Source organism: Haliaeetus leucocephalus, unplaced genomic scaffold (assembly GCF_000737465.1).
Source record: "Haliaeetus leucocephalus isolate CR32 unplaced genomic scaffold, Haliaeetus_leucocephalus-4.0 Scaffold556, whole genome shotgun sequence".
NCBI lineage: Eukaryota > Metazoa > Chordata > Aves > Accipitriformes > Accipitridae > Haliaeetus > Haliaeetus leucocephalus.
Window position 1 is genome coordinate 1,355,439 of NW_010972992.1, and position 13,377 is coordinate 1,368,815.

A 13,377-nucleotide genomic window follows, 5' to 3' on the forward strand; every position below is an offset into this window, starting at 1 on the left:
CACAGGCCATGCCCATAAACCATTAAACCCCACTGCCTATTCCTTGCCCTTGAAATAATGTCTAGCAGCTCAGTGCTAACAAGCTTTTGGCACGTTAAGAGTCTTTTATTTTGCTTCCTCGGCTTTTGTCTTTATTGCCTTCTTTTTGCTTAAACGTGTTGTATGATTGTTTTTAGAACTAACAAATGTCGCATCAAACAACACAAGGGGTGTAATTACACAGGAACAAAATACTTTTTGATGTAGACAAGAAGTTAGATGAGTGCAGCGAGTAATGAGATGCAAACACAGAGAAATAGGGTTGGAGAGGACTGGTCCATCCCTGGATGCTGAGGCAGAATGCATCTGCTTTTATCCTTCCTGAGAGGTGATGGAAACTTGAGTCACTTCAGTTCTTGTGCTTCCCTGGAAGGCAGAATCACTTCTAGCATCTAACCTCGATTTCGCCTTCTGCATTTGAAGCCTGTTGTAGAGGGAGAAGCAGTTCTTTATTTTCTTGGATGTTTTTTAAAACGTTACCATGACTTGTGTCCAAAGAGTGGAAGTGGACCGTGAGGGAGAGCACCAGGTCATATTCTGTTGCTGTGAGTTTTTGGCTCCTCTGCAGGAGGCTTGTCCCTGTTTCTTTCTGCTTTCCTTCCCCTCCCCCCACCCCCCCTTCATCCGGAAGACAGGTACTTCAGATTTAATGTAGTAACATCTGGTAAGCACTTCTCCGTGCCTTTGGTGGAAAATATTATTTCAGTGCAAGTTGTAGCGCTGTAATCGCAGGTACTACAGAACCATTATTATTTACTTGGACTGGCTTACAAAAAGGAGGCTGGACATAAGCTCAAGCACCTCTTTAACTTGTCACTTCACAAATTTGGAACCAAAAAACCACAGATTTTTTTTCTATTAAAAGTTTGATCCATATATTATTTTATGAGACGTGCAAAGGATGCTTCTGTTCACTGCTTTTAAAACCTAATCAAACAGTTTGAACCAAGTTTATTCACAGATATTAAAAAAATACAGTCTTAAAGAAAGTCTTTGTTCTGTTAATGCACTTAAAGGTCTGGTCTCGAAGGCAGCCAGATTTGAGGAGGCTGTGACATGTAGCATGCTGATATTCAAGAGATGCACAAGTGCTCCTTGCATCCATCAGTTCTGCAAGGGAGATAGTCACCCCCTTCAGGGGGTTGCGTTTGCTCTAAAAGCCAGCGTTTTGGCTTTGCATGGACCCATACCCGAGGAAGCACCATGGCTCTGCGGCTCTGTCCTCACACGTTACCAGCCCAGCTGCGGTTGGAAGATCCTTCAGACCAGAGCTGCCTCTGTGCAAGAGAGATGGGGTGGCCACAGGTTACCTTGCCCGTGTTCCTGGGAGAAACGAGCCCAAACGCTTGATTTTCAGGGCACGCTGCCAGTCTGGCTCTGATTACCAAGCTTTCCATGGGCAAGGAGCTGTTTGATGAGGTCTAGTGCGCGTGGCTGAAACCAGTTGGTTTTCTGTTGCATTATTGTCTGTTTTTTCAGCTGGAGGGAAGTTTCTTCTTTCCACAGCCATACGTTTGCTGCGTGGTTAGAACCTGGGCAGCAAAACTGTGTGAAATTGCATAAAAACAGAGGTGGATGTCTCAACGCAGGGCTACAGAGCAGACTTTGCTGTGTCTGTCAACCAAGGGCTGAGTGGGAGCAGAGAGGGGTCATAGGGAGGGATTGACAACTGTTTTAGGAAGGTATCTTAACACACAAAAGCATTGTGAAGGCTGCCCATTCTTGCTGTCTTGTTCCACTGTTGACTTCTTGGGAGTGATCGACTCGTGCGGTTGCGTTACAATTACAGCTTGCGCCCAGAAAACTTTGAATGATCTGATGGATTATTTCTGCGTGTGCCAGTGGGATCTGAACGCAGGTCTTTGTAGGTGGTGGGGCAGCATGCTAACACGCTGCGCCACGTAGCCCTTGTCCATGCATAGCCTAGGCATACAAAGTGCATCACGGCATGAGGTCATTGTCTTTTGACAACATCTTACTCTGTTGCTGTTATTCCATAATGAAGCCCAAACGAGAACTCCAGCAGTGGCGGTGATTATGTTCATTTGCTTTCATTGGCGGCACACATTTACATTGTCAAAGCCAAGCCTTTCAAACCGCAGATACAAGCTCCTGCCTTTAAGGAGGATTTTGGTTTTTAATAGTGCAAAACCAGATTTGGGGCTGATACATGACATAAGAGGCACCAGCTAAGAGCTCTTTCCTCTTGTATTCAGTGAAGCTGTTTGAATAACTGAGATGGTTTTGCCTTTCTGGTGCTCATTGAATCCCTTTGTTGAACAAAGAAATGTTTTAAATGGCTTATCCTTCATGTGGAGGTTGCTTACTGTCCACTGAAGAGATTAATTACTTCTGTGGAAAGTAACAGGGTTTGATAATGGAGTTTTGTTGCTGCACTAATTTTTATGTTGAGGTTGGGCATTTCTAATAAATGAGTTTGGAAATATGAAAGAGTGCAGGGGAAGAATAACCTCATGACAGCATTTATTACATTTAGTCCTTAATCAGAAGCTCCCAGATGATGAAGAAGGAGTTTGGGGGTGTCTCGTGCCCTATCACTTGTACAACTGATGAAAAACTCCCCAGTTTGGGCAGTTTTCATACCTGATTTGACTGGGAGGAGCACCATGTTATACAGGATTGCAGAGAGGCACTTGATGCTGTTTCAAACAAAGTACCGTGTTTCCCTTTCTTCTGTGAAACTACAAAGAGTTTGACCCACATCTGTTAGGATCTGTATTTCTACAATGCAGGAGCTGCACTGATGCTCCATTCAGTGTGGTTTATATAATTCTTGTCTCAAATGGCTCTGTTTGAAGCAATCTCCAGTAAAAACTTAATCGTTTTGGCAGAGCTGCTAATTTATCATTATCTAATTGCTTGGGATGGCACGTTTGAAATACACCTGTAAGGACCGATTTAATCCTTAAATATGCCTTTGCTACAGTGCCTCAATTAGGCAGTTTCTGGCTTTCAAGAGACCGTTTTGGTCAGTCAGGTTCAGTTCTGCAGTGCTTAAGCGACATCCAGAGCATCGTCGATGCGCGTAGGCAGTGGTCATCCCATATCTGTTTTGGGAAAAGCTGCCCGAGAGAAATGTGTTTGGTGTCTTCATGTTCCCTCTGGCCAACCTGGACCAGTGTGTTGGGTTGGAGGGAGTCCTCAAAGTCCTAGGAGTTGATGATTGTCAGTGTTGCCATCAGTGGGTGTTGGCATGTGCCCTGGAGTGTTTTATCAAGATGTGAGTTTAAAACGGGATATAACAAGGAATGTTTTTGTCCTAGTTGTTGAATGTTGGACCGAGGAGATCTCAGCCAGGCCAGAGGAGAGAGCCCAGAAAGATCATCACTGTGTGTGTGAAGGAGGATGTCCACCTGAAGAAGGCAGAGAATGCCTGGAAGCCAAGCCTGAAGAGAGAAAACCAAACCGAGGACCCAGAAAACGTCAAAACCCAGGTGAGAGCGTTAGCAAGCATTTCTGAGTACAGCAGTCTGTAACAGAAGGAGGATGATAATTTGCCTTTGCTGTTGTGTAAGACAGTAAAAAAGGGCAATGAATTCCAGTTTGAATCATAGCTTTCCCCTACCTTGATTTTTTTTTTTTCATGTGTTTATTCTTGACCTGGAGTTCAAATGGCAATCCTGTATACTAAGCTAGTCTAAATAGGAAACACCAGACAACCTACTACCTCTCTTCCAGGATTGTTTTTCTATTGCTATTTTACTAGAATATTTCTGTCTCCACTGTAAAGCAAACAACCTCAAACTTCTAGCACAGAACTTGCTTTTCATCCCCTTTTAGACCACGTTTCTGCACTGAACCTCAGCAAGACTGCGGTTCCTCTGTAAAATTCCCTCAGTTCGTCCTGCCCAGCTCAACAGTGCCATCTCTGAAGTTTTCTCTGTGTCTTTCTCTCCCTCCTCTCCTCTGAGGGGCAGCCACTCTGGGTGGAGGTGTTTGCCTGGTGGTCAAACTTGTAATTTGTAGGATAAGTTGGGATAGTCTTGAAGGACACTGGAATTCTGTTCTCGGGGCAATGGCAGCGTTGTTGACCTAATTATCATTCTGCATAGGGGGAAGAAAAAGTGTCTTAAAGTAAATATAGAAGTTGATTACCTCTGGTTGAGAGAGGAGGCGGCCACTCCCTGTTAATTGATATCTCATGGCTAAACTGATATCAAGCAGATTATTTCAGTGGGTGACAGCAAGGGCTTTGTGCCTGTATCACACTTGAAAAAAACACTTGGGCGTTTCCAGAAATCCTGCCCCACAGCCTTGGTCTTTGGTAGCCAGTAGCTGAGTTAGGACTGGAGCTGGACTGTGCACAAATATGTGTCTGTGTGTAACTCAACTTCCTAGAAGTTCCTATAGGATTTCTCCGTTCATCTTTAAGATGCATCCTAGCTCGTTCCTGACAGCCACCTGTTTGATTTGTGCTTAAACTTACAGTTTTTCTGTCGTTTAGGAGTTGTTCCGCAAGGTAAGAAGCATCTTGAACAAGCTGACTCCCCAGATGTTCAATCAGCTCATGAAGCAAGTGACAGACCTGACAGTAGATACAGAAGAGAGGCTGAAAGGAGTCATTGACCTGGTCTTCGAGAAGGCTATCGATGAACCAAGCTTTTCGGTGGCATATGCCAACATGTGCAGATGTCTTGTAACGGTAAGAGCCACCAAAGTCAAATGGGAAATTCCTCTGCATGGGTGAATATTCTGCACATTGTCCCCATGAACTCATTGGCAGTAATACAAATGCGGCAAGAGCAGAGTTAAATGTTAGTCTCTGAACTTAAATAAAGATAATTTACATGACAGATTTCTTCTTCCACATTTGTTGGCCCAGCCTGCAGGTAGAGGGCTTTGCTTGGAGTGATGTATTGTTTGGAGTTGAGGACACTTTGCTCTGCCTGGTTGCGAGATGCAATGAGTCACATTTGGAAAGTTCAGTTTTAATCTTGTTTCAAAGCGGAGCCCAAGGTGCCGAGCCAAGCTTCGGACAGCTAGTTTTCAGAGAGTGAATTTGGGACAAAGTAACTCCCTTCTCCCCCCGATCCTTCATGACATGCAACCAAGGAGCATGGTTCCAGAGTCTCCAGCACATAACAAGAGTGTTTTTAAGCAGCGTGTCTTTCTAAAGGATCCCGTGAATGGAAATGTAATCTGTCTCTGGGCGGAGATGGTGTCAGCCAAGTTTTGAGTGCGACTTTACATATGAAATGTAAAACTCTACTGGAAATCATGACGTGATGCTTAACTGTCATAGCCTTGCAGACTTGTGTTGCTGAATATGAAGTGCATAATAAAATGTAATGGATGGCTTATAGGAAACCTTGCTCGTATGTAGAGTTTAGTCATATTTCTGCTGATGTTTTTCTTCCTTCTCCTGCAGCTGAAAGTGCCCATGGCAGACAAACCTGGGAGCACGGTAAATTTCCGCAAGTTGCTGTTAAATCGCTGCCAGAAGGAATTTGAAAAGGACAAGGCTGATGACGATGTCTTTGAAAAGAAGCAGAAAGAACTGGAAGCTGCTACCACTGTAAGTGGTATTTTTCCCCATAAATTCTCAGAGCTCCCTCTGCAAATGATCTCTTTTGAAGATGGCAGTCGATTTGGGGGGAATTTTGAAGTTAGGAGATTCATTCTGTCACTGTGGCTGAGTATAATAAAAAATATTTGCCTTGATTAGTGGGTTTATACCAGCCTCTTTTTGTTTTTTAGAAGAAAAAAAGTAAATAGGGACATTTGCAACTACAAATGTAAAACTGGATCTCTTGAAGAGTTCTGTGCTCTGTGAACGTGGTTTTTTAGAGCTGGTTTTCTGTTTTACAGCCAGAGGAGAAGACACGGCTCCATGACGAGCTAGAAGAGGCCAAGGACAAAGCCCGACGGAGATCCATTGGGAATATAAAATTCATTGGCGAGCTTTTTAAACTGAAAATGCTGACGGAGGCTATCATGCATGACTGCGTGGTAAAGCTGCTGAAAAACCACGATGAGGAGTCCCTCGAGTGCCTTTGCCGTCTGCTAACTACCATTGGCAAGGACCTGGACTTTGAGAAAGCAAAGGTAGGGCAGGACCGGGAGTGAGAGATGAGGCTTTCTGGGCAGGGATGGAAAAATGGGTGTGGGGTGTTTTTATTTGAGGATTTTTTTTTTCCTTCAGGAATTTCTGTACAGCATGAGAAGTCATCCACTCTTCTGTGGATGTTTCATCACAACCTGGCCTTGCTCCCTCCTCTCTGCCCCTCTCTCATGGAGTCTGTATCATTTTCAATGGTGTTCTCCAGGTTGTTAGTCGTTTCCAAATATTTCATCTAAGCACACGGTCTAAAAGTGCACAACATATCCTATGGGTTTCTTTTTCCAATTTACCTCTTATTTGTAGTTTCCAAAACATGAAGATTTAGGGTTGTTTCTTTACCACTGAAGGCTTATATTACCTACAAAAGCTGCCACTGAATGTATTGTTTGGGTTAAATCTAGAAAAATCCTCATTAACTGGCTTAAACCCCTACCTGAACCTTGGTGGATGCATTTATTTTGTGTCATCATTGTCTCCAGCTATGCTGGAATGAAGCGGCTGTTTTGCAACTGCAGTGCTCCAGCATGCTCCTCCCGATTTTCCAACAAATGTATATGTAACACAGAGCATTACGCACTTGATGAGCTTCTCTTGGCACAGACAATCTGCTTCTCCTTTGCAAAAGCCAGGGTTGGGATGAAAAAGCATTCAAGGATTTTGCCAGAAATCAGTCGGACTCAGCTCTGGAAACAAACTGAGCTAATTGTTTTCAGCTGCTCAGGGAAGGGAGTTCCCTTTCAGTGCACTGGATTTCAGGGATCACAGCAGATCAGTCCTGATCCTTATGGGGAAACAGTTTCCCAAACTGTTTTGCAGAGTATTGACCAAAACAGTGTAGTTTACCCCTAATCCCCCAGCCTAAACACGTTACACTGTTAACGCCACAACATGTGCATTATCGATGCAGGTTTGAAAGTGCCAGAAGCAGGGATTAAATTTCTCCATGTGCTTTGGGAAGAAAACAGGGTCTGACTTCTAAGCAGTAACTGAGGTCATGTTGGATGAGTCCTGGATGCTGTTTTGGTCTTTGCGAGCATGGAAACCCTGTAAAAGCTGACGTTTTGGTGCACTGGCTGGTTCTGCAACCTCGAGCCGTGGCACTGTGTAGCATGGAGCGTGCACACAGCAGGGAAGTGCTTGCAGGTGTCGTGTTACCCACGTTGTGAGAAGGTGCCCGTGTCCTGACTTTGTGATTTGTTATTTCTATCAAGATTGAGTGAGAATCCTTTATTTATTTTCTATTAATGGGGTAGATGTTTTATTATGTGTTTTTATTGAAGCTGAAGTGTTAGTGATAGTTATAATTAAAGCTTCTGGACAAAGTCCATTTTAAATATTTTCCCCGTCATTCCTAACTTTGGAAACATTTACTTTCAGAGCTGAAACTTTCCAAGGCAAGGCCAGAACCAAACTTTAATAGGGTTTTTCTTGTTTGTTTAAGGAAAAGGGTTTAGCTAGTTTTTAGAGAAGGGAGTGGGAAACATTTTATAAAACTGCCCTGAAACTTTTTGTTTAAAACAGCCAGAGCCCCCATTTGGGTGAAAAAGGCTTTTTGGAGCCTGGCGAGTCACATTTAGACGTAATGGAGGCTTCTTTAATGATACCATTTCATGTCTTGGTGCAAACTGATTTGGATTCCATCACATCATGACTTCTTGGATGAAAAGGAGCTTGTGGGATTTCATACTACAGTTAAGCCCGTTAAACAGCTTCTTGCTGAGAGAAGCAGTGCTTCTGACCCCGACTGAGACAGTTCAGGGAAGTAAAGCATCGAAATGATGTGTGCAGGGTTAGTTTTATGCCCGTTTAGTTTCCTGAGCCAGTTTTTCTTGGGCTGAGGTGAGCACGCATGCTGATACGAAAAGGAAGAGCTCTGAGGTAGAGCAGGACTCCCCTTTCTGGTGGCAGCTAGCCAGTAGATCAGCTTAGGTGTACCATGAAAAAAAAACACATTGCTGTTTGTTTGGGTTTTTTTAATGGATGGCAAGTTTATTATGTACATGCAGAGGGTGTAGATTATTTGAGTAATTAAAAATGCAGAGAAAGTATGTGCTAAACAGAGGAGGTGCCCACAGACTTGTGCCTCATTTTCTGCACATCCTGCACTGTGCACACTCAAATCCAACCTGGGGGGAGCATATGATACCAAGACTCACTTCTCCAGAGAGCAGCTCTGGGTCCCCAGATGTGTTTCTGGCACAGAAATGCTGTAACACAAAACCTGCTGGCTCCCCACCTGAGGGAATATTTTCATTTTCTTCCAAGACGCATTGATGATGATGCTTCTCTTGTGTAGCCTCGCATGGACCAGTATTTTAATCAGATGGAGAAGATTGTGAAAGAGAGGAAAACATCTTCAAGGATTCGGTTCATGCTTCAGGATGTAATAGACCTAAGGCTGGTAGGTACCAACTCAAGTAAGTAAAAGAGCATGTTGCCTTTCATGTCCAGGCTGGAAGAGCTCTCACATGAGAGCAGGGATTTAAAGTATTTACAGCCGAAGTGGGACGTTAGGGGGAGATCTGTGCTTCTTATCCCAAAAGTCTGGCTGTTTAAAGACAAGAAATCTCTCCATTTTGCCTTAATGAAGGCCAAGGTTGGTAGACAGGTGAACTGCTTGTGTCAGGTGTTTTGGTTCTGCTTAATGTTAGACACATGCTCACACTGGCTTCTCATGCTGCTGGTCCAGCCTCACTGCAGAATATATGCCTGCGCTCTTTTCACAGGAGAGGTTTTGGGTGGTTTTTCCCCACAACATCCCCTGTGCTGCTCTGTGTCAGTCTCACTGCTTTGCTATCTTCGTTTCCAGCACTTACTCGTGCTGATGGGACTGAAGTGCTCTGAGATGCGTACCCCACAAGTCAGGGGGACCAGTTATAGTGTGGCTGTAAGAACTGTGAGGGCTATTCTTCATGGCAGTATGGATCTCATCAAAAGATGGTCCTTTATTAGCCTGTATTGCTAGCACAACCAGGCATCTGCTAGTTGTTTACTGGACATATTGTGCAGACAAAAGCAAATGGAGCCTGCGCGCCACCAGAATGTGACAATGGTGGGTCCACACTGTGCAGACAGGGACCTGCCCACGTTGTAGTCAAGCAGTGGTTTTGAGCATAGCCAAGGCGTTAAAGCTGGAGTCTCATACAGTGAAGGGTGTCTCCACCATCCAGCTGAAGATGTGACTGCAGCTTGCACAAACCTTCCCCAGCAGGGTCACCTGTAATTTCACCCAGGCAGGTGCTGATAGCAGTGTGGTGTTTAGCCATGAGACAGCGCTTGACTGAAGTCCTGAGCAGGTTTTACTCATTCCTCAAATAGCTGTTTTGAAGCTGGTTTGGGGTTTTGTGGAGGCTGACGTCACCATTTTGACTGCAGGGTACGCAAAGGTAATTACCACAAAAGTTGTAATGAGGTTGTAGTAAGATCAAGAGACAGTCTGGTTATTCTGGAGATGGATGGATCTGTGCAGTGTATGGTTGAATACACATATCAAGCAGTGGAAATGTTTTGTGGAGAGACAGCTCCACCTCTCTCTGCAGGATTCCTGTCTCAGCCATCACAATTCCTGGAGTGGCAAAGCACCATCTCCAGATAAAATGTGGTCGCTTCATGCTTCTTTATTTTCAGGGTTTCATTTTTTTCCTCAAGCTTGGAGGAAGGGCTCCAACGAACAGCATCAGTAATAAACGGATAGAGAACGACAGCAGCCTCCCTCTAGTCCATCTCTTTCCTCTGAACCTAGAAAGACTGGAAAGCTGGGAATGTGCAGGATGCTTGGGGTTAAAATGTCTTGAATTCAGTCGTGCCTCTCCAAAGTCAGGTCTTCACTGCAGCCTCCATTCTCCACCAAAACATATACCACAGTCTATATACCAGAGTACGTAGCTTTGACCTGTGGTGCTGGAATAACTGTGTCTGCAACGTGACCCAGCTCCACAAAATCTTCCCCAGTACCCTGGGGAGCAACCCCTCTAAGAATTTACAAGGGTGGGAGGATTAGGCCTCGTTCGTGGTGTTCAAAATAGCCTGTTTACAATGTTCCCCTGGAATTATCTCTGAGCACGTTTGCTTCTTTCCTAGTGCAACTGGGTGTCACGGAGAGCAGACCAGGGCCCGAAGACCATCGAGCAGATTCATAAAGAAGCCAAGATTGAAGAGCAAGAAGAACAGAGGAAGGTCCAACAACTCATGACCAAAGAGAAGAGGAGACCGGGTAAAGTAAAAGCCAAGTTGGCTGCTTATTTCATTCATGTCACATCCAGTGGCCATAGAGGGAATCCCATATAAAATTAAAAAATATGGGTTTTTTTCCCTAAGTGTAATGAGCAAAGGGAATTGGGGCCTGATGATGGCTGAGGCTGGAGAAGGAACAGACTTGCCACGGATTGGCTGTGTGGCTTTTTCAGTGACAAATCCCTTGGGTAAAAATAAACAATTGCAGGCCAGTAGTGCTTAAGTTTCACATTCAGGCAAACCATATTTGATTTTGTGACAGGCTGCCAGAAATCTGTTATAACAAGTTACTACATAGGACTCAGATTTGCCATCCATTCTTGCATACAGCAGAATCTAATTTCAAGAGAATAGCATCTAATTTCAAGAGTAACCATGTTGTCTTTAGCTGTTAAAGTTGTGAGGTGTTAACTCAGCATGAGAAAATGCCTTGGCCTTACCTTAAATTGCTACCAGCCCTTGAGGCTGGCACTACCTGAAGATGAATTTGGAGTGACTGGGAGAATGAAGACTGGGACGGAGCAGGGCAAGGAGAAAGTCATTTTGGGGATTCTTTGATACTAAGGATTGTCAAATGAAAGTGCTGTGAAAGCACAGCATAAAGAAAATACACATAGACTTTGTTCTAATTGTCCTAAAGCTGACATCAGGAGAAGGTAAGGAACTTGGGACTGCCTGAATGGTTCTGTGTCTAGGCTAGCCTAGCATTGCTGAAATCTGTGCAACAAGCACGGCTTTGGGTTAGCAAAGGCACGTCGTCTGCTCCTTTTGTGAGCTCATGAACGTACAGTATGTGCAGCCATATCCAGATTGCAAGAACACACACTGAGAAATCTAACTAAGAATCACTACCAAAACCAGCCCTTGAAAATACTGAGATCTTTCACGTCAAGGCTGTTTTGTAGTAATTAAGGCAAGCTAGTTATGTCATCTTAGTCTGAAGAAACACTCTGAAAGACATGATTTCTGCACAGAATGGTGCCGAGGCTTAGCAGAAATGTGCTGTCTTCTTTTCCTCCTCCTGTGGAACTTGGAGACAATGGCCTGCATTCTCCCAGAGTGCCGCTGGAGCAGTGGGGATGAGCTAAGGGCAGTTGTGTTTGTCATCTGGCAGGTGTCCAGCGGGTCGATGAAGGCGGTTGGAACACTGTGCAGGGGGCAAAGAACAGCAGAGTGCTGGACCCCACCAAGTTCCTTAAAATCACCAAGGTAGGTGCCAGCACAAGACTCATTCAGAGCAACAAAAATGCCAAGGCCTTGCCTTACTGTGTCTGCCTTTCTAGGAAAGACCATTACAGTGTTTACAGGTCAAAACTGGGGTTTTGGGACATTTTAAATCCCCAGAGGTAATACTGTGCGTAAATAAAGCACAAAGGAAGACTCCATTGTGTTCTGAATGTTCCTATTTTGTTTGTTCTGAGGGAAAGGAGTATGCATATGCTTTTTATCAGGTTCATAATGTCCTTTTAGTGACCCAGAAGTTCTCTTAGTTGGAAAATCTGCATTTTATTAAATGATGAAAAGAGAATGTAAGTGGGGTATCGTGTGTGATGATGATGCAGCACATCACATGACTATTGCAGAAGGGGTCTCAAACACCTGTCTGACAGAAGTCCTTTGCTGCCTCAAGTTCTCAGGACCCTATTCTGACACTGCTTCTTAGTAGAATGAGGATGTCACATTCAATTTGAAAACAAAATATTCCTGACATGTCACAGACGGCAGCACTCCAGGCTTGAAAGGTTCAGGTGGTGTGAGAAGAGCTGTGTCTGCTTTTACGGTGTTTCTGGACTTCTGTGTGATGCTGTTGCATCCCTCAGTATGTGATAAACTTCCACGCCTGTCCTCTAGATGAGCATCTTCCTGTTATTTAACCATTAAAGTGGTGACTTTGGGACATTTATTTCAGGCTGCAGGTTAGGCAAGCTTGGAGATTTCTCCGTTTTTTAATGATCTTCAGAACAGCTTTGGGATTTCTCGCCAAGGAGAACTCTGTCTTTCACATAAATCAGGGCGATTCCTAGACATTCCCTTGTCCCAATTAATGTCACTCTCCCTGAATTTTACTCTCAGTGCCTGGGTGCTTGGAGAGCTGTAAAGCAGAACCTGGACAGACTGTAGCCCTTCTGCAGATCAAACTCAGTTTGTTCCTTGTGAAAGTCATAAAACAGACTCCAAAACTTAATTAGCAGGAGAGATTCAGCCTGCTTTTGTCTGGGCTTACAGCTCATCTGGGAAAAGTCCTTCTACTCCATTTAGTACAAACACAGTACAAACAGAGCTAGCTCCACAACAGCTGCATTGTCAGAAGGAGAGAGGAGCTCGTACAAAGAGATCTGTGGGGTCGCAACCTCCTCGTCAATAAATTCACCTACTGAGCATTGTAAAATCAATATTCTCTTCTTGTCAGACACTACTTTTTTTCCCCCCAAGTTCTGCAACATATTGTCATTCTTAACCCTCTGAATTCTGTTACCGTGCACATTCCCCGCAAAGCCATGACTGGTAGATGGAGTGGACAGCAGAACCATTTTACTCATCACAAAGAAACTGAACATCTTTTAAGTACTGATACTCTATGCTTTTTCCTCCTTACTGAGCTTCGGAGTTCCCAATAAAAAGAAGCCTCCTGGTCATTGTGAATGTCTTTCCAAAGTCAGTGAAGAGGCTGTTTGTGATGTCCTCTGTGTCTGGCTCTGTCTTCCAAAAACGTGTTAAAGAGCATTTTCATATTCACAAGACAGGATTTTTGCCAAAAAATACCCCATTTATAATTAAGATGTATGATTTACCCTTGTAATGGTATGTCTTGATGTGTTTTACAGCCCACAATAGATGAGAAGATTCAGCTTGTGCCTAAAGCCCAGCTGGGCAGCTGGGGAAAGGGCAGCAGTGGTGGAGCAAAGGCAAGCGAGATGGGTAAGTCAGGATGGGTCCTCACCCTCTGCTTTGCTACCAGCCATCCTTGCCAAGAGCGGATTTGGGTGGGAAAGCTCATCTCTCTGTGCCTGACTGCTTGGCAA

At 44.3% G+C, this 13,377-nt stretch overlaps 1 protein-coding gene across 8 annotated transcripts in view; it reads left to right on the forward strand.

Moving 5' to 3' along the window:
• EIF4G3 (eukaryotic translation initiation factor 4 gamma, 3) overlaps window positions 1-13,377 on the forward strand; it is a 105,097-nt gene that overhangs the window by 75,133 nt on the left and 16,587 nt on the right. For 7 of the 8 annotated variants that reach the window (XR_774961.1, XM_010577195.1, XM_010577196.1 and 4 more), the window contains 8 exons: window positions 3,324-3,494; window positions 4,505-4,702; window positions 5,429-5,575; window positions 5,869-6,105; window positions 8,418-8,522; window positions 10,202-10,334; window positions 11,469-11,563; window positions 13,180-13,273. Coding sequence is in view for 6 of the 8 variants with exons in the window: in XM_010577195.1 (XP_010575497.1) it covers window positions 3,324-3,494; window positions 4,505-4,702; window positions 5,429-5,575; window positions 5,869-6,105; window positions 8,418-8,522; window positions 10,202-10,334; window positions 11,469-11,563; window positions 13,180-13,273 (1,180 nt within the window). In the remaining 2 variants the exon portion in view is untranslated. Of the gene's footprint in view, window positions 1-3,323; window positions 3,495-4,504; window positions 4,703-5,428; window positions 5,576-5,868; window positions 6,106-8,417; window positions 8,523-10,201; window positions 10,335-11,468; window positions 11,564-13,179; window positions 13,274-13,377 lie in introns of those variants that run through there. The other variant, XR_774962.1, reaches the window with a different exon arrangement.